At 58.4% G+C, this 19,400-nt stretch overlaps 1 protein-coding gene across 6 annotated transcripts in view; it reads right to left on the bottom strand.

Annotated features, from left to right (window-relative positions):
* Positions 1-19,400, bottom strand: part of SEPTIN5 (septin 5) — a 42,558-nt gene that overhangs the window by 8,636 nt on the left and 14,522 nt on the right. Inside the window, exons 1-4 of one of the 6 annotated variants that reach the window (XM_035340494.1) lie at positions 10,511-10,642; positions 1,245-1,341; positions 780-866; positions 104-227 (exon numbers count right to left, since the gene is read on the bottom strand). In XM_035340494.1, the coding sequence (XP_035196385.1) occupies positions 104-227; positions 780-866; positions 1,245-1,341; positions 10,511-10,627 (425 nt within the window). In that variant the 5' untranslated portion in view covers positions 10,628-10,642. The other 5 variants (XM_035340493.1, XM_035340496.1, XM_035340497.1 and 2 more) reach the window with 5 other exon arrangements.

Here is a 19,400-nt window from a genome sequence, read left to right as displayed (position 1 = left end):
TGCAGCAGCATCCCGTCCCCACTGCCAAACCCCTTCCTGTGAAGCGGCCACAGAAAACAGATGTGGCCAGGGACGAGGAGGAAGGCAGCGCTGGCCTGCTCACCACTCAGTGTTGTTAACAGCATCTCCAAAGCCTGGTGTGTCCACGATGGTCAGCTTCAGCTTGACGCCCTTCTCCTCAATGTCCACCGTATGCTTGACAATCTCCACTGTCTGGTTGATTCTCTCTTTGAACAGGAAGAGAAGAGTTAAGGGCAGCCATTAGCGGTGGGGATCCCAACTCACACCCATGACAAGATGCTCCCCCCTTATCGCTCAGCACAGGGAGTAACATGGGTTTCAAAAGACCTTGATCATCCTCTAAGGAGCCTCAAGGGAGGGGTGGTGAGGGAGAGCAGCAGCAGGCAGACAGACCTCTGAGCAGGCACACAAACTTCCAAGCTGCTTGTAGCCCAGCTGTTCATGTCCAGTCACTTGGGAAAGGGAACCCCTACCACACACCAGCACCCAAGAATGAAAGACAAATCTCAACCTCTCAACCCAAAGGATTAGTGCTGCTCTGCAGCCTCATCTTCCCTTCATAGGGCAGAAGAACCCTACAGCCAGACCCTTCCCGCTTGGATCCTAGTGCCCCTGCCGCCAGCAAAGGAGAGCAGAGCAACAAAAACCAGGGCTGGGATCCAGCCAAGCTGTAGTTGCTGCTGAAGCAAGAAGCCAAAGTACTGGTCCTTAGGACGGGGGCCACAAAAACCCACTTGACCCCCTTTGCCCCAGCTTACCCTCCGCATTGAGGAGCTTTCTGTCTTTGTAGAGATCCGTCAGGAACAGGCTGTTCACCAGCGTGGATTTGCCCAGACCCGACTCTCCTAATTGACAGAGTGCAAAGGGGAGGAGGGAAAGGCAAACAACATGAGCCACTAATTGACTTACAAATGAAACTGAACAAGGCTTTGAATCCTGAGCCAGAGGAAGTGAGAGATATGAGCTGTCTGGAGCTGTTTATGGGCATTACGTTTATCCAGCAGTGGGAGGCCTTTTGCTGCAAGAAATCTCAATCCTTGTATAAATCCATCCTCCCTTCCCTTCTTCTCCTTCAGCTCCTGGCTGGCCCTGCCTTCACCACCCACCCAACCGCTCTGATGGAGAAGCTCAGTGCTCACTTGAGAGGGCTACGGGCGGTCAGGGCCGGCCCCCTCCATGCACCCACCATGTGGCCCAGCCTCCTGCGTCCACGGCAGCCTCACCTGCAACCATCAGGGTGAAGTCGAAACCTTTCTTCACGGATTTCCTGTGGACCTGGTTGGGCAGAGTGGCAAAGCCCACGTACTGCTTCTCATGGTCCTGCAGGGCAGAGGCGGGCAGGAGAAGGTCAGGGTGTGCCACCACTCCTGCTTGAGCATCACAAAGCAACACAGAGATGGATTCAAAGGACTCGAAAAGCCCCGAGGCAGAGACAAGGGGTGGAGGAAGGACGGGTCCCTGCCCCAGCAGCAGTGTGGGACTCAGGGACTAGGCTCGGAGACTCCTGCCCTTCCTGCAGGTGCCTGGTGCCACCGAGAGCCACCTCCGTGCAAGCGCCGTTTGGCTCAGCTGCTCTTGCCCGCACGTGGGACCAGGCCCAGCCTGCCTCCCCACCACAGAGCAGATCTGGGGCTGCTGCTGACAAACAAATCTCAGAATTCTTTTCTTCTTCTGCACAGTCACCGCTCCCCAGGTCTTTCAGAGCCGCTCGTGCGCCTCTCCCAGCAGAGGCGTGCAGCACGCAGCGGAGGGCTCCGGGTAATTAGCAAGGGGCTCGAGGTGTCCTGAGCCACATCCCGATGAAGGCACGCTGGCTTGGCTTCTGCGTGACCTGGGAGGGGATTATTATTTCTTGCTGTGTCACAGCCACTCCTGGCTGAGTAAGAGGAAATCCTGCACAATCTCCGGTGGTATTTCTGAAGAGATGAAAGTTCAAGGAGCACGGCATGGGGGAAGATGCACAGGATGGGGGAAGATGCGCAGTACCTTTGCACAGAAGGGGTGCGTTTGGTGCCAGTACTGCACACGGCATTACTAGAGGATTACTCACTGCCCCACCAACGGCCAGACCCCGCTTCCTGTCACTCAGCACTCTCCTACCACAAAAAAGCCACAGCCACACCGGGGCTCGTTGTGGGCCCCGTACAAGTGCACTGCACGTGCAGAGAGTGGCCCGTCCAGCGCCATTTCCCAAGCACGCAGCACGCATCCTGCAGCCACCAAACACAGCCCGCGCCGCGTCCCGGGGTGCACCCCAAAGGTGGACACGGCTCATCTGTGGGGTTCACAGGCCGGCTCCGGCTACTCCCCACACTGGGCTCAGCACACAGTCCCCTGATCACAGCCCGGGTGGCTGCAGGTAGCTGTGGGCTGCACGGCTCCGGCCAGCCAGCTCCAGCTGAGCACCCCTGGGGCTTTGCAGCCCGCTCCCCCCGCAGCAGCACGTTCGCCTCCCCAGCGCCCATCGAAGCTGAAGGGTGGGCACAGACCCTGGCAAACACCTCCCTTCTTATACTCTTTCCAAGCTAGACCCAAACACCTGAGCTAAAGACATCACAGAGTCTGCATTTCAACATCACTTAGAATAAATACACCCCTGGGATTCACATCACAGGCAAATCTACGCCTCAGAACCAGCCCTGGCTCCCCCCCGGTCACACTCCGTCAAGCCGGCCCCCCTGCGGCTCTCTGGCACTGGTTCTCCAGGCACGGTGGGGAAGGTCTCTGTTCCCAGGGTTAACTGGCTCCATTCCTGGGCACACACACAAGTCACTGCCCTGTGTGTCGAGCTCAGGGCAGTGCTGCCTCTCACCTCTTCCCATGTTGCACTCAGGCGGGACGGGCACCGTCACTGCCTTCTAGAAATTCACCTTTGGTTTGGGTCTCAGACTCGGTCACTTCAGCCCTGACAGAGGGACTGCGGGCTCTGGACTTCACCTCACCCCCAAGCTAAAGTGGCAATGTTGCTTCACCACTCCACAGTCCAGAAGGGCAGGAAGGAACAGCACAAATGAAATAACAGAATTAGAGAGAGCCCCAAACACTCTCCTGACAGCTCTAAGGGCTGAGCTAAAAAGCACCAGCATCCCAAAGCTGCAGTGCAGTGAGCAGCAAGCAGCGAGGCCCCAGGATGGAAAGCTGCAGGAAAGCAACATCTGCGCTGAGACACGGCACGGCCACCCAAAAGGCTCTGCAAAGGGAAGACACGAGGCAGGGTGAGAAATGTGTTAACAGCAAGATCAAGAAAACAAGACAAACAGCCCCCTTCCTGGCTGCTCTGGTTCCTGGTGAAACACAAGCACAAGTACAACCAAGGTGCACAAGTACCAGCCCGTGCCTCGCAGCGTGCGGGTCAGCGGGCGGCACAGCTGTGCGGCGTCCTGCCCCGTGTGCTTCTCGTGCAGCCCAGCTTTGCTTCAGGAGCAGGAAAGAGACCTGCACCAACTTTTATCAGACTTCGGAAAGGCAGCGACTACCTGCTCTCTGCAGTGACTTGACGTGCCAAACAGCAACAGGCACACACAGTAAAACCGTGGCTGAGGCTGGGGGTGTGTTGCTGTTTCTCTGCTTTTTAAGCCTGATGACTAAAGGCTGACAACGGAGATACCGGGAAGCTGAGCTCTGGTGCAACCCTGCTTACTTCAGCCAAGTGCAACTGGCTGAACCTGATCTCTTGTTTCTGTTCAGCCCAACCAAGGAAATGGGGATTTGTTGTAGGTCTTGCTACTTCCCTTGCTACTTGTAGCTCAGCGGAGTCAGGACAGTCTGCAAGAAGCGAGCAAATCCCAGCTGGTGCAGGATGCTGCCCTTTTCCCATGGCTCACGCGGTCATTTCCCTCGCAGTAAGACAGAGCGGTGCTGAGCACGAGGTCAAGGGAAGGGCTTCCCTCCCGCAGTGGGAGGCAGCCAGAGATGCGAGGGGAAGAGCCCCGTCCCTGGCCATGCCTCCCTCTCACCAGCCACAGACGCGTTGTGGAGACCCGGTGGCAGCGTGTCCGTGAAGGGAAAGGCAGGGCCAGCAGTGGGCTGATCGCCTCCTGTAACAGCCCAACTCTCGGGAACAGCAGCTCGGCCCCAGCACCGCAGCCAGCCGGTGCCGTGGTTCTTCCCCAGCTTTGAGACACGCAGTGTGTGCTCCCACGCTGGCCGTCGGGCACTTGTGACAGGCACACTCACCTAGGTTACAGCCACCTTCGCTAGTGCCGAGATCGATGTGGCGTGTAAGGAGCCCAGGTCCCCTCCTGAGCCTGGTGCCTGCTTCCTCGAGGCTCTACACCACTCACCACCTTGGTTGGTGCGCAGCGTGGCTGCTGGCTGCAGAGCAACCGTGCTCAGGATGCAGAGCCCCGAAGGGGACAAAGGGGGATGGGAGGGCTGGTGGAAGGAGGCAGGTGGCTTTCTGCATCGTGAAAAGCTAAAATCCATTAATTAGATGAGGGACTTTGACCGAGGGGCCTCCTAGAGGCATCACAGCGCCCTCCGCATGCTCCTGACCCCCAGGAGCAGCTCCCCTCAGGCTGACAGGGGCCAGGACAGCTGGGCACGGAGCTGTGCCTCCCTCGCCAGCCCCAGCTGTCGGGACGCAGCCCAGCCAGCAGCACCAGCAGCGCTCTGCTCCATGGAGCCCCTCTCCCCAGCACCCCTCCTCGTGCTGCCTTTGTTCCCGCTGGCGTCCCGTGTCTGGGAACGTGCCCCGCGCACCGCGGCAGCAGCCACCAAAACCGTGGCTGACCTCTGGGGCCCTGCTACAAACCAAAGCTTCCCAAGCCAAGCAAAACACCGTCTGCGCCCTCCCTCAGCACACGTACCATGGTTCACTGAATATCACAGCGACATGCCGCGTCCTCACATCCTCCACCACCCCGCCGAGGCTCCCTGGCACACAGTGAGGGCAAGCCAAGGAACAAAGCACTGCTGGGTTCAGGTCCTGTCCCTGTCTGGGCTACAGATCCCCGTGACCGAGGTACGCGGGGGCTGTCTGTACTGCCACGGAGAAAGGCAGGTGGGCAGCAAGGACTCCATCGCTCCCGATTCTTTCCTCACCTGCCCTGTGGATGAGCTGTTCAAAGCAATCCAGATCTCACGTGACTTTGCCACTTATCCTGGGGATAAATGAGGCCTGCGGAGTGCATTCAGTGCTGAAGTTAAACGCCATAGGATTACAGAACATCTGAAGAACAGCCCCTGTCTCTGGAGCAAACCCCAGAGATGGTGAAGCTTGTGCTGGGGTCCTGATGAACCTGCCGCCACCACAAGGCCCCAAATATGCTGTTCAGACCCTTCCTCTGCACCTACAGAGCATGATGCCACCACGCTGCCAGCCGCAGCAGTCCGGGGGGCTGCAGTTCCCTGCTGCAGGGCTCTGTGCCCGTTACAGCACAAGCCGCCCAGCTCTCTCCCAGCCGCCCTTCCTCCAGCCTTTCCCCTCCGGCCAGGCACGGCCGCCACATCCGCATCTGCACAAACCAGCAGGGCCCATTCCCAGAGGAGGGGCAGACCTTTGCATCCTTTCATTAACAGAAAGCTGCATAAATTCATGACACAAACAGCCCCCAGGGGATCCCCCACGTACATCTGCGTCCTCAGGCCCGGGGCCGAGTACGGAGCGTTAGCAAAACCACCGGCCCAGCAGCGCTCGGTGCAGCAGGAAGAAAACCGGCTGGCAAAGCACAGCTCTAACACAGCACAAACCGGGCTGCTTTGGGGCACACGCACAGTACTAGCTCGTGCCCTGAGCCCCCCCAGGCACACGCACGCCATTCAGAGCAGGGAATCGCTGCGTGAGATAACCGCCCAGAAATATGGCACGCATCTCCCAGCTGTCCAGCCCGCTCCTCCGCCCTGCGCCCGCGGCTGCTCCCCTCCCCGAATTGCCCGCAGGGTCCTTCAGTCCCCGGCAGTCTCCCCCTCACCAGCTTCCTTCCGCTCCTCTGCTCCTCACAGGGCTCATCTTGTGCCGCACACGTCTGCTCGGGCACCATCCTCCCCCCGCCTGTCCCCGCTGCTCCCTGGCTCGCAGGGCGCTATAAATACATCCCCGTACCTTCAGCTTGGCCGGGTGGCTTCGCTGTGCCTGCGTCCGGGGGGAAAGCAGCCTCTCCACTAACCGCTCCTGGATAATGATCGAATCCATAACCGCGGCCGGCAGGACGGACAGCCACCGCAGGCCAAGAAAAAAACAACCCAGCCCATGTGTTCCCTCCCAGCCTTCGCTAAATCCATGCGGCAGCCCCCCCGCCCACGCATGCACACACACGCAGGGCTGGCTCAGCTCGCCTCGGCGGCCCGCGAGGCGAGGAGCAGAGGCAAGCAGAGGAGAGGAGAGAAGAGGCAAGCGAGCTCCCACGGCAGCTGCCCGGGATTTCCTGCCTCCGCCCGTGCCGCGGGAGGAGCCTGCCAGCGAGGACAGGACAAAAGCCACCACGGCTGCCGGCCAGAGGCAACATCTCTCGCTCTGCCAGCGTCCCGCAGAGAAGTTTTGCACCTAGCGGCCGCTGTCCCAGCTCCGAGTCTGACTCCTCGGGTCAGCTGGAGGGTTTCTTGGATGTCCTGATACAGTCAAGATAAAGGTTTGCTGCAAGGAAACTGCTCTTGGCAAAAATGTGCTGCTTCTGGCTGTGCGTGTGGAACACTAAGGGGTCCAGAAAACTCCCCAAAAGCTGGCTCCAAACACAGCCCCCAGGCCCCAGTCCTGGTGGACGTGGGTCCCCCTCCACGCAGAGCCGGTCCCTCCCTATTGTGCAGTCCGGGCGCTATTGGAGCTTCACCTCTGAATCTCCGTGTAACAGGCAGCTGGTGTGTTCTGCACCTTACAGCAACTGTTCCAGCTTTGGGGAAAATTCAGAAAAAGAAGTATCTGTGCATTTGTTAGGCACAAGGATCCAGCCTAGTAACGGCTTAGCACTCACAGAAAAATCACTTAAGCTTCAAGTTGAGGATCTGAACCCACACGAGACCTACACTTCAGCTTTTCCTTGCAGCCATAGAAACTGAACATGAATTTATTTGAAACAAACGCATAATCTCATATAATCACACGATCCCAGAAACTGGGGGTTAATATCATGGCACTTACAGTAGAGCCACACGAGATGGCAACACTGGTGGTGCCGGAGGAACCTGCAACTTGACACACGGGTTCCTGAGCAGCTTCCTGGCCACAACCCGGGAAGGATGCTGGCTCCCTGCTACGCTCCTGCCTCTCTCCCAGCCCCAGCTCCCGCTGCTCTTCTGGGAGCCGCAGGTTTCCAGCAGCAACTGTAGAGAGCACGGAATCAGTGGGGCTGCCCTGCTAAGCCTCAGGCTGCAACCCAGGGCCCCAGCGGCACACCCCACGCGGCCGACAGGAGATCGAGCCGCAAGGTACAGGGTTACTGCGAGATCTCCAGCGGCCTGGAGCCTGGGAGCAGCTGCGAGAGTAGACAGGTCTCAGAAGCTGGGCTTCTGCACACACTGTACTGGGGGCAGATGGGACACAGAAAAAGAAGAATGATGTTTTACCTTTGCTACCACCCTGCAAGCTGAGGGAAGGTGAGAAGTTGCAGGCATGAGGTTGTGGAGGCTGAGAAACATAAGAGGGAGAACTGGGAAACATTCCCAGAGAAGGAAAACTCCCTCCCGTGGCAGCTGTCATATCACATGCACAAAGCCCTTTTCCAAACGACCTTGCCCTACCAGCAGCATCCATAAGTTCTGCTCACTGGGGTTTGTTCCCAGTCATTTCTGGGTGTAGTGGCCAAGCAGGTCTGGACTGAGATCCAGGAGCGGCAAGAGTTGCCACTTCCCAGAACAAGGCATTTTCCTTGCCCCCATAAGGCAGCTCTTCCACTGCTTTGTGGTCGTGTCCATTTTCAGGGGGTAGATAACACGGACAGTGTCCTCCCAGCCCACCAGTAGGTCAGGCCATGCTCACCACACTTTTTTTTTCCCCTCCAAGAGGGAAATATCTGATTCCTGCTTCTCTGACTGGAGGACTCCACCACCACAGTCTGCAGCTTGTGCCGGGCTGAGGAGTGCTGAAGGTATCACGCTGTCTGTACCAGGCAGCGAGAGCAACGCCTTGGGGTACACGAGAAACACAGCCAGACTTACTTGCCATAACACCGAGGTTCCACCAGTCCTTCCACCCCATAAACCACATAGCTACAACCAAACCCTCTCCAACCTCCACGAATCCCCATGGCTTGAAAAACCCTTGTCTGAAGGCCGCAGGCCACACGGCCACCAACCACAAGCATCTGCCTGGGCACAGGGAGGCACGCCGTGTCCTCATGGGCCCGCTGCACCCAATGGGAGCATTCTTCTGAGCTGGGATCACGGATGAAGTCAACAGTGATTTGGTGGCGACAAAACCACAGTGTTGGTCATGGCCCCAGGAACCGTGCTGACGGTGCAGCCAGGAACAAGGAGCTTCTGTCTCCTGAGCGCCTTGAGCTCTCACATCGCACACGGCTCTGGGGACTGGCCGCCAGGGAGGAATTCCAGCCAGGAGGCCACGCCTGGGAATGCAGAGAGCAGATCGGGAAAAGAAACCCAGAAGGGAAGGTCTTGGCTACAGAGAGCACTGCATGGCCAGCGCCACGGCTTCCAAAACGCTGAAGGAGGGCTGATGGGTCCCAGCTCGGCCTCCTCTGCCCCTCTTGGAGATGCTCATCTTGGCTCCTCTTCCTCCCAGAGTCACCAAAGCAGAAGTGATGAGCCAAGGACAGGCTGGTGCCACACAGGCTGCAGGGCACACCCAGTCATTGGCTCAGGTTGGTCCATGCGCAAACCTTCAGAGATGTCCAGGCCAAACCTTATTTTGCCTTTGCCCTTTCTCATTTCCCCCCTCCCTTTCCACACAGGCCCTGGAAGTGCCCAGTATGAGCTCTGACCTGCTCCTCCAACAAGAAACCTGACGTACAACATCCTTGAGAGAGAGAAACAGCACAGAGGACATCTCACACGCTGCGCGTGGTGGAGCTCAGCAGGGCACCACACATCTTCACCCTTTCAAAATCTAGAGCAAAACCCAAGTGTATTCTGCCACCAGCAGCAAGGGAAACACAGCTGCGGGGTGCACCAAGCCGGCCCCACCTCACAGACCAGCCCTTCTTTGTCATGCCACAACAATAAAAAAATATAAGTCCCCAACCAGTGCCATCAGGCACAGCCTGACCTCTCACAGTTGCTGCTGTGTTGAGCAGGTGCCTGCCAGCAAGGGGGCCAGGGCAGAGCCAAGGCACGTGCCCAGCTCTCTGCGAGGTTTCTCCTTTGGCTCGGGGTGGCTGCAGCCCGGGAGCTGCCCTGGGCAGGGGACGCAGCGTGTGGGAAGAGCTGTGGCTGCACACCAGTGCTGAGGGAGCCATGTCCTACTTTTCCCTTTGTTAAAGGAGATTTCTAGCCTGCAGGGCTGACGACGGTCTCTGAGAAGAGGAGAGAAAACATTAATTCATGCCTTTAGGTCTAAACTCACAGAAGGCACAATTTACCCCTGGCCGGAGAATAGAAAATCTCCCCGACAGCAGCGCATCAGCCCTGCAGGGCAGCAAGCCCTCACGCTGCACACCCCCAGCGCGCACCCGGCCGGGGAGCAAGGAGCCGCAGCGCGCTGGGGGCACTGCCTGCGGGCACACACAGGGCACCCAGCACCCCAACGGGGTGGCAGCGGGATGCCCGCCCCAGAACACGCAGCACTGGGGGCCTGGCAGGGATGGGCAGAGCTCGGCTACACAGAGCTCCGTGCTGCGGGTGGGGGCAGCTGCAAATGTGACAAGCAAGGAGCAGCGACGTGAGGATGGGCAAGGAGAGAATAGCAAGGATCAGAGATGGGGGCAGGGAGAGGAAATTCTGTCCTTGGCTAAATTTACACTGTCCTGGCTGGGCTCCAGGGACAGCAACCAGGGCCCCGCACGCCTTTCCCCCGGCAGCCCCCACTGCAAGCTCCCAGCTCGGTTCCTGCCTCTCCTCTCCCACTGCGTGGAAAATCGGGGCTGACTGTGGGCAGGGGAATCTCGTAGGCGTCACAAGGCTTAGTCCCTGCTGCTCCAGCACCAGCAGAGCAGCACACTCACCCTGAGGCTCCTGCTGACCTGACCCAGGAGAAAACACCTGGCTGATCTAAACTGTGATGATTAATTAAACCTTGAACTTGTAAGCGGGGCTCTAAGTAAGTTGTCAGTGGAAGCGTCAGAGCCCTGGCACTTTGGTCACGCTTCTTTGATGCTCTGGAAAAAGCAAGAAGCCAGACGAGCAGAGCTCTGCCGAAATCCCAAAACACAGGATTATTCCCCTGCACATATGGGGCCGTGAGCACCATCAGCACAGCAACAAAATCTCCTGTGTTTTCTTTTACCTACTCCACAGGTCAAGTTTTAATTTCCGCTGAAGGATCACTGCTGTTTTTCCACATAATCCCTCCAGAAATCTCTTAAATTGCATTTTAATGGTATTTGCGCTCCCTGCTCCCACCTGAAACACCTCAGGCTTCCCAGGCGGCACTGGGACTCACCAGGTGCCTCCACTTCCAGCTCTGAAAAAGGACCGGGGACCATAAATTCCCTCCCACTTCTTTAAACTCTGGAGCAAGCTGACAGCTCTTGTCACAGCCAGCTCCTCTGTTCTTCATTTAGGATGAGCTGTAAAATGGAAGGATTGGACAGACACGGTCTCTGGCTGGAACTTTTCCATGAACGCTCCGTCACCATCCTCTCAGGAGGAGCAGAGGAGAAGCCACTTGCAGGCAGAGCCTCCCTGGTGCGGTACCGACACGATCCACGCGAGGGAGAAGCCGGCCAGCAGAAAGCAGCTCTGGTGGGGACTGGCTGCCCGCCGTGTCGCAGCCAGCAGGGACACGGAGCTCCCACAGCGGCTGCCCCTGACCAGGGCTGGGCAGAGATCAATTTGTGGAGCAGACTCGCAGCCCTTGTTGCCCTGCCTCATGTAGGGTCCCTGGCAGCAGTACCTCCAGCTGTGAGCGCTTTCCAAACCGTAGCAAAGGACGGGGATTTCCAAAGCCGGGCTGTTCAGGAGAAACCAGGCGGTGCAGGAAGGGCTGCAGCAGTCCCTCAGCACTACCCTGCTCCAGCCATGAATCAGGCTGAAATGGATTCCCTCCCTCTCACCTCAAAGCCACAGCTGAGAAAAACAGCGAGAGGCAGCACAGAGCCCCGCCAGCCCTGGAAAGCCAGGAACAAGAACGCCTGGGAGAAAAACAGGTACACATCGTCCCAGGGCACGGACGTTGGCTGGGCTGGGAGCTCTCTGGAGAGAAAGGGTGGAAAACAAAGGTGACATATCCTCTGAAATGGAAAGGCACTGCTTCTCCAGCTCTCAAGTTGTCCATCTGGTGATGCACATTTACGTACTTGAACAGGAAAAGGTTAGGGAGAGGACCCTACGGAAGGTCTACTTTCAACCTGTAGGCAGCGGTCCCAGTCCTGCCATCCTTACTCACAGAGTAGTGACACTGAAACAGACGTCTGCTCATGTGATTAAGGGATGTGGGATCAGGCCTGCCTACCAAAGAGGCTGAATCCTGCACCAGAGAGGATGTCACAGCCCAAGAGCATCATGAGACACTCCTCCCTGCCCAGCGGGACCAGCCCGAGGGCATCAGCAGGGCAGGCAGTCCAGGCTGGGGCAGCATGGCACGCCGAGCAGGACCAGGCAGGGGACAAACAATGCTGGAAAAGGGACCCAGGCAGGGATGCTCCTGGTTCATCCCCAGTATGCCCACCTCAGGGATACTCCCAGCTCTTCAAGGAGGTCTTGAACACGCTGTCTTCCCTGCAGGCTCCCAAAACAGCATCGGGAGAACACAAGCCAACTATCTTGGGCCAGTTCCCAACCCCTGTCTGGGTCTCCCAGCTACAATTAACATAACTTTAGGAGTAGCTGATGCCCACAAGAGAGGAGAAGGAGCCCACTCTTAGCTCACCAGGTCATTTTTAATTCCATTGCATTAGTTAAGGGAAAAAAGGCAGTGCTTGAAAGTAACCTTCAATCGTGGAAGGCACCCAGCAAGAGGAAAGCCAGCCCCAGCCTGTGAGAGCAACCACCCCCAAAAAGCACCGCAGCCTGCAGCCTTCGAGGGCAGACAGACTGCTTGCTGTGTGCCACGGAGAGGAGGGAGAGCACCTCCTCCTTCCCACGGGGGCTCCTGTGGGCCTTCCCCCAGCCTCCTGACTCCCTGGCTCCAGTCTCCCCCCCTCCCCCTGCTGTCCCGCGCAGCCACCCTGCGGTAATTGTGCCCCTCTGCCATGGCAGTGAGCGCGCACGGGGCCCTCCACCTTCCTTCCCTCACCCTCGGGCTCGCACCACCAGCCCACCTGAGTGAAAGGAGCCTTCTGGGAGGCTGCCAGGCACTCACCCTCCTCCCTGTACACCTGCGCAGCTCTGCCCACGCTCTACCAGGACATGACACGGTCGTACCCAGCTGCAGAGCTCGGCCCTTGGAGCCTGGCATGGGGCACTGCCCCGGAGAAGGCAGTTGCGTGGGCTCACCTGGCTCCCTGCAACAGGCGCTTGGCCGCCGGCCATCCCAGATGGGACCCCCAGGACTCCCCATTTCCCAGCCCTGCCACATATCTGGGCTGCACGGCCCTGGCAGCCCCCATCAGCCTGCCCTGGGCTGGGCCGTGTGTCAGGACTAACACTTGTGTTCGCAGATGGATAATTAGATTCCCTTTCCATTTCCTTTTCCTCCTGATGGTTTCTCTGCCTGGCAATTTCCCCACAGCCCTGTATGATCCAGCAGCATTAGTCAGAGGGAAATTCTGCTCCCTTCCTCCCCTGGATGTTTCTTTTGGTTCAATATAAACAACTAGAGCGAACTGCGCAACAGTTGGAGTATTTCATCGCAGAAGCATTTGTCCTTTTCAGTCTGGCAAACGCGGCTTTCCCTCCCACACCTGCACCCTGCTCCGTCTCCCTGAGTGACACGGAAAACGGCTGTGATTAAAGTAAGTGTGATGGTGTTGGCGACTGGAAGCAATAAGCCCATCAGCAGGAATAAGCAATGAGCCACGCCGGGGTTGCAGCACACCTCGCTTTACGAGCCGTGGTGCAGAACACTCCTCTAGGGCAGGGACTGAGAGGCACCCCTGTTTGTCAGCAGGGCTGCGAGATGCTCTCAGGAAAGCATCGTAGCACACGACAGCAGGAAACAAAAAGCTGAAGAAGAGCCGGAGGAACCAGACACCTGGGTAAACCAACACAGCTCGCTCTCAGCACTCTCTCAAAGCATCGACAGAGATGCTGACTGAGCACACAGGACGCCTGTCCTGCCCTGCCACCAAGCAGCTCCCTGGGAGGCAGTGCCGGTCCCTGAAGCCCTGGTGTTTGCTAAAGCATCGCCAGGACCCGCAGAGATGCACAGACATAACGCCTCTGCCTGACAGAGGACAACAGAGAGCCGTCCTGCTGGGTTCCACAGCTTCCCCACAGATCCCCCGTCACAGAGATGCACAGACAGAGAGGCAGCTGGCTGCACGAGAGAAGAAGAAAAGGTAAGGGCTGCAAAGCAGCAACGGCTGTGCTAGGTCCACGCTTTAAGGACAGTCAGATTGACAGCCCAAGGCTTGCTCAGCTCCAGCCAACGCACAAAGGCTGGGGAACAGGATTGTTCCCTTCCCTGGCTGCCACCCACAGCTGCACGGCCACCCGCTGCCCCCAGCAGGTCCCTGCACCCTACCAGGCCGCAGCTCGGGACGATGCCATCAGAATAATCAAAACAGGAACAAGGAGATGCTGTCCAACACCTGCTGTCCACTTCTTCCCCATCAACTTGTTCCAGCAGACACTAAGCTTGGAGGCACCTCTGCTGCACAAATCACCGCTGCTCTGCCCTGCGGCATGACTGGAGGTTGACGCCTTGTTAAACGTTGTGGAGATGGCAGAAAATTTCGAGTCACTGAAAATCTAAATCAAACCGTGTTGTCTGTCAAAGAGAATTTAAGGAGAGTTTCTTTCAGCCTTAAGAGTAGTAGTCAGGGACTTCTGAGCATTGCCTCTCCTTACCAGAGATGCTGACCACTATGGAAAACGTGAGGAGTTAGCCTGAGCTTGCAGTGACAGAGCAGAAGGCCCTCTGCCTGAATCTTAGCAGAGATGGTGCTGGATACAAGAGCCCACGTCCTGCCGTCACGCAGGTGATGCAAGGCCTGAAGCTCACAGGCGGGATGCCCGTTTGGATGATGCACCAAGCCTGACACGCTCCGGGTGGCTCTGTGGTACCCAGCCGAGCACCCTGCCTGAGGCTGCTAGGGGAAGCACTGCAGGGAGGGCAGCTCAGCACCACGGCGGTGGGAACACCCCCGCGGGGAGCCGCGAGCCAGCGCGTCCCGTCAGCGCGGGAGCCTCGCTCTGCCTCAGCCCGGCCCGACTTCGTTCGGGGTTGTGCAGCCGTGCGAGATTCCTGCCGACCGCTGAGATGACGCCATCTGTTCCCACTTACGTGCGGGCTCGCAGGAGCAGCTGCAACGGACTCCAGAGAGCCATCGCTCTCCTGAGCGGACGGGGACTGAGCAGCCAGTCTGTCTGTCTGTCTGTCTGTCTGTCTGTCCGTCTCCCCAAAGCGACCTCACACATCCCTGTGCCAAGGCACACCTGGGAGGCACGGCAGCCCTCCCAGTTTGGTTTTGCTCTCAAGCTCTGCCATCCTCCCACCCACAGGCCACCTCCCTGCGGGCACAGGACTTGCTCCCAGCAGCCAGCAGAACTGCATGAACCACTCAGCGTCCTGCAGCAGAGGAGGGGCTGCCCGAGCTGTTCCCACATCTCCTGGTCTGCCCCCTACAAAGCCCAAAAGAATCTGCCACTGATGAACCAGGATCCCAAAGCCAATAGCTCTCTCCTTGTGTATCAGGGTCCTGCAGGGTTCGCACTGTGCAGAGCGATCTTTATCCAGGCTCCTTTCTCATGTATTCGTTGTCACGTGCACTCGGGCCAGGCAGGCATCCACCTGCCCCACGAAGGGGCAAGACCTGCCCGTGGTGGCTGCAGCAGTCCCAGCCAGCACAAGAGCGCAGAGCAGACCGTGGTGATAAAACCAGCAGCGTGTGGCACAGGGGTGTTGGGGCTGCTTCTGAAAACAGAATCAGTAGGAGGGAAGGGAGAAAAACTGCGTGCAGGGAAGCATCGGCCCTGTCTGGCAGCTGAGCTGCGGGAGGACTCTGCCTCCTCATTTTACCGTTTCCACCTGCTTCAGAAGAGAAAACCACTTCTCTTGCTCAACAGATCTCATGCTTGGAAACAGATTGCTTAATTCTTGGCAAATTAGGCTCAGTAACTACCCTTTTCCTGTGGTTACTGCTTCCTCTCTGAGCACACAGTGCTTTCTGGAGCCAGAACAGACCTCGTGCTCCTCTCAGCCTGCCCTCCCAGGCCCTGTGATTCCTCTCAGCCATTCCTCCCTTTGGAGGTGCCGGTGTCTGCAGCGGACTGGCAATCACGGCAGAGCACGCGCTAAGCTTTCCTCTCCTTCTCAATGAAATCTTCAGTCTCGCTTGGAGCCAGCAGCACAGCGCTTTGCTGGAGAAGAGCGCTCCTCAGTCGGGAAGCACGAAACACCAGGCCACAGCATGAGCACCACGGGCAGCAGCAGCGCACTGTGATACCGCTAGAAAAAAACAACCCAGAATCAAATCCCCAGAGCATCCAGCTCAGCTTCTCGGAGGGGATCCTTCCCCCCATGACCTTGTCCTGCTGCCTCAAGCCCCTCACCAGCTTCTCAGCCCACTTGTGGTTTCGCGTACCAGCCGCCGACCGCGCTGTGCTGCAGACAGGCAGCTCTCAACACCCTGCTGAGTGCCTGCTGCAGCCACGGCCGTGCCGAGCTCCGTGCCAGTGCGGCACCGAAGCTGCAGGCAGTGACGGGAGGGCAGCCAGGGGAGACGACCCCAGGAGCAGGCCTCAGGTCCACGTGCAGCAGCCTGCAGGGCCCCAGGCGTGGCACGGAGCAGCTTGGCTGCTGAACACCACTGGAGAGGCCGGCAGTCCTGCCTCCTGCAGCTCCTCAGCCCAGCGGGCAGAGCCCCCCTCGACCTGCTGCTCAGGCCACCTAGAGCAAAGGAAGAGCGCGGGGCCGTGCCACCAGGCGGCCGTTAGCCCCCAGCCGGGGAGGCTGGGCGCAGAGCCCTGCGTTAGAGCCGCAGCTCCAGAGCCGACAAACCTCCCGCTGCCGGCAGCGCCTGCTACAAAAGCCCCTTTGTTCCTGACACACGAGCCCAGCCCAGGCTGCCGCCCGGACACACCGTCTTTATTGTGCCCTCCTGACACGGGCAGCTGGCAGGGCTCGGCTCGATGGCCGCTTTCTGCCCGCTGCTGGGGCTCGCTCACAGGAGGCGCGGATGGCAGGGGGGTGCCAAGGGCCTGAGCCCAGCCAGGCAGCGAGCGCCAGCACTGCAGGGCCTCCATCACCACAGCAGCACAAGCCTCCCTCGGAGCTCCGCTGACCCAAAGGCCTTGTCACAGGTGCGCAGAGCTCCTCTGTCACCCGGCTGGCCACGCTCACCTGCCACCGCACTGCCCTGTCACATGCAGAGCTGTGCATGCTGAGCAGAGGGCACAAAGGGGGCGTTTTAAAGCAAAATCCCTGCTTGTCCATGCACCTTCACTGCTCCATTGTGCACGGGCACCGAGACCGGTCTCAAGCAGGAAGGAGGAAAACAGGACGGTGAGCTGCCATGCTCACGGTGACACAGCAGGACCTGCTTCCAGCCCCCGCTCCCACCCAGTGCAAGCGGGGCAGGAGAGGAGGGGGAAGTCTCTTGGTGGATCCCAAGGAGGGTTAAATTCTCTCTGTTCAGCAACAGTGGGAGGGAATTTATCTCCAGCAAGGAGTCTTGATACCACCTGGGATGAAGCCAAGAGAAAAGCAAATTCCTCCAGTGAACTTAACCCCCTACCCAGCCACAGGGAGTTTCCTCTGCAGCCACAGAGGCATAAGACTGTTTTTATTTTCCCAGCCGCAGTCTGCCACAGCCCAGCATCTCTTCAGCTGAGTTTGAGCCAGAAGACAACTAGGCTTAAGGGGAAGCGGCTGGACTCCCCCGCATGACTTGCGAGACGGCGCTTGGAGGCTGCTGTTCCTGGAGCACACGGTCACTTGCTGCAGCCCAGAGCTGCGCTTGGCAGGGCAGCTCCAGCAGCCGGGGTGGAGCTGGCCTCGCTGGACACCAGCACAGTCCAAGGACTTTAGGCTCCAACTGTGCAAGAGAAAATCCTGGCTGTCTCAGAGGAGCAGACGTCAGGGCAGGAGGAAGAAGGGCCCTTTACTGTGTCAGGAAGGAGAATCCTCCAGTAGCTTCTGCACGCAGTGGCTGCCTGTGCTCTCCTGAGCTCCCCAGCACGACCTGGGACCTGGTGGTGACCGCTCCACTGGCTCCCCCCACCCTGTGCTCTGTAGGACAGAGCCTAGCTCTTCACCAGGAACTGCTCTGATACATGGTGTTTCTAGCTGGGCCTCTTGTCCAACTGTCTTTGGACTCTGTGCTGTCTTTGTTTCCTTCCAGAAAGAAGGAACGCCCCACAGCCATCCCCCCTCCCAGCACACTCGCACCCAGCCCACAGCCCAGCACGCAGCTACACCCCCTCGCCCAGCAGCAGGGCAGCTCACAGTGCCAAGCAGCCCTAAATCCTGGCAACTGGGGTGAGATGCCAGGACCTCACAGGGAGAGGTCCTCGGGAGAGGAGGGGCTGGGGGCTGGCACGCTGTGGGACGTGAGATCCTACCCCTCCATGCCAAGAGCCCTCCGCTGAGCGGGAAGCACCGGGCTCTCCCCAGACACTCAGTCTCTCGTCTGCAATGTTCAAAGAGCGATGTAAGCTGTGGTCGGAGCTCCAAACGCCGCTCCACCTCAGAGCTGGAGACGGATGAGGTCACCTCCAGTCTGAAATCACTTCCTTTCTCAAGCTGCTCAAAAAAACTGTGCCACAGAATGAAAAGAGTGGGATGGGTGGGGAGGGAAACCCAAATCAACAGAGCATGTTCCCCATTAAGAGCTCAACACTTCATTAATCTCTGCCTCCCAGTCGGCTGCCATCTGAACCCACCACCTCCCCTCCCTCCTTCCCCTGCAAGGAGAAACCTGGCAGGGACTGCTCTGAGTTAACAGCAGGGCATGGCACAAGCTGCATGGGTCTATGGCGGCCCCCAGCTCCCCAGATTCCACCCAAGCAGAGCATTGAGCATTAATCACAGCCCGGTGCTGCCACAAAGCTCAGCCACACTGCTCCACCTCGTGCCCAGCTCCAGCCCGACCCTGTCCCCATGCACCCATACTGGGAACTAATCCACCCGCACCGAGCACAAACACCACAGTCCTACAGCCTCTCCGGCACAGCCCCATTCCTGGTGTCCACGGGGAACACACAGCCAGACTCGATCCCAGAACAGGTCTGTGCTGGGAACCTGGGCAGCAAGCACAGCACAGGCTGATCTGAACTAGTTTTAGAGGAGGTGGCAGAGACGAGCAGCTGAGGATCTAACAGGCTGTAAAACTTCTGTAGGCCTCCAGACAGCCAGGGCTGGTGATCCGTGCTGCTGTCAGGGCTGCAGGGAACTACTGGAACACCACCACTCACGTGAGCTAGGCCATCATGCTGGGACAACAGGATTCTCACTGCACATCCAGCTCAGGCAGCGCTGAACCCAGCGCCTGGAGGAGCCAGGCAGCGCAGGGGTACCCTGAGGAAAGGAGCCTTGCGACAGCCGCACGTGGTCAGGAGAAACCAGAGGCACTGTTTAGTGGCATCATTTAAAAAACACACTGACCACAGATGAATCAGTGTCTCATTCTTGGAAGCACAGAACTTACCACAGCGTCCAACAGGGCCTCAAGCAGTAACGGCCAAGATCCGTCACAGTCACACAGCTCCTTCCTCTAAGGCTGTGGTTGTCCCCTCACCCCAAAGTTTGCCCTGCAGAGGGAGGCTCCGAGGTTCTGTCAGCCCCTTCCAGAATTCCCTGTCTGTCATTGCAGAGGCAGCCGCAACGCAGAAGGGGCCATTTTGTGAGCAATGCTGCACGCCATATGCTGTTCGGGCCCAAACCAGCTCCAGCCTATGCATGAAAACACACGAGACCTTGGTCTCGAACGTGTGCCACAGCAGCGACTGGCTAAAGCAACCCTGGGCAGAACTTCTTGCTGCCGTGGAGTAACAGGAGCTGCAGGAACTGCAACTGAGAGATGCAAAGGGCACAGCCTGTCGTGCACAGCTGTGGGTCACGTGGCACTTACTGCCAGGATTTCATACAAGCAGATAAAATTTGGAGGAACTCCGGACCATTTGCTGGTTTCTCCAGATCACACAACGCCCCTGGAGCTGAACAGCCAGAGAAGCACAGCACAACTGCTTCTCCTACTGAGCCCTTTGTTCCCCAAACACCTTCCAGAGTC

The sequence above is a fragment of the Oxyura jamaicensis genome, chromosome 15 (genome assembly GCF_011077185.1).
Source record: "Oxyura jamaicensis isolate SHBP4307 breed ruddy duck chromosome 15, BPBGC_Ojam_1.0, whole genome shotgun sequence".
In the NCBI taxonomy this organism is placed as follows: domain Eukaryota; kingdom Metazoa; phylum Chordata; class Aves; order Anseriformes; family Anatidae; genus Oxyura; species Oxyura jamaicensis.
Note: the sequence above shows the minus strand (reverse complement) of the source record. Positions and strands in the feature narration are given on the sequence as shown.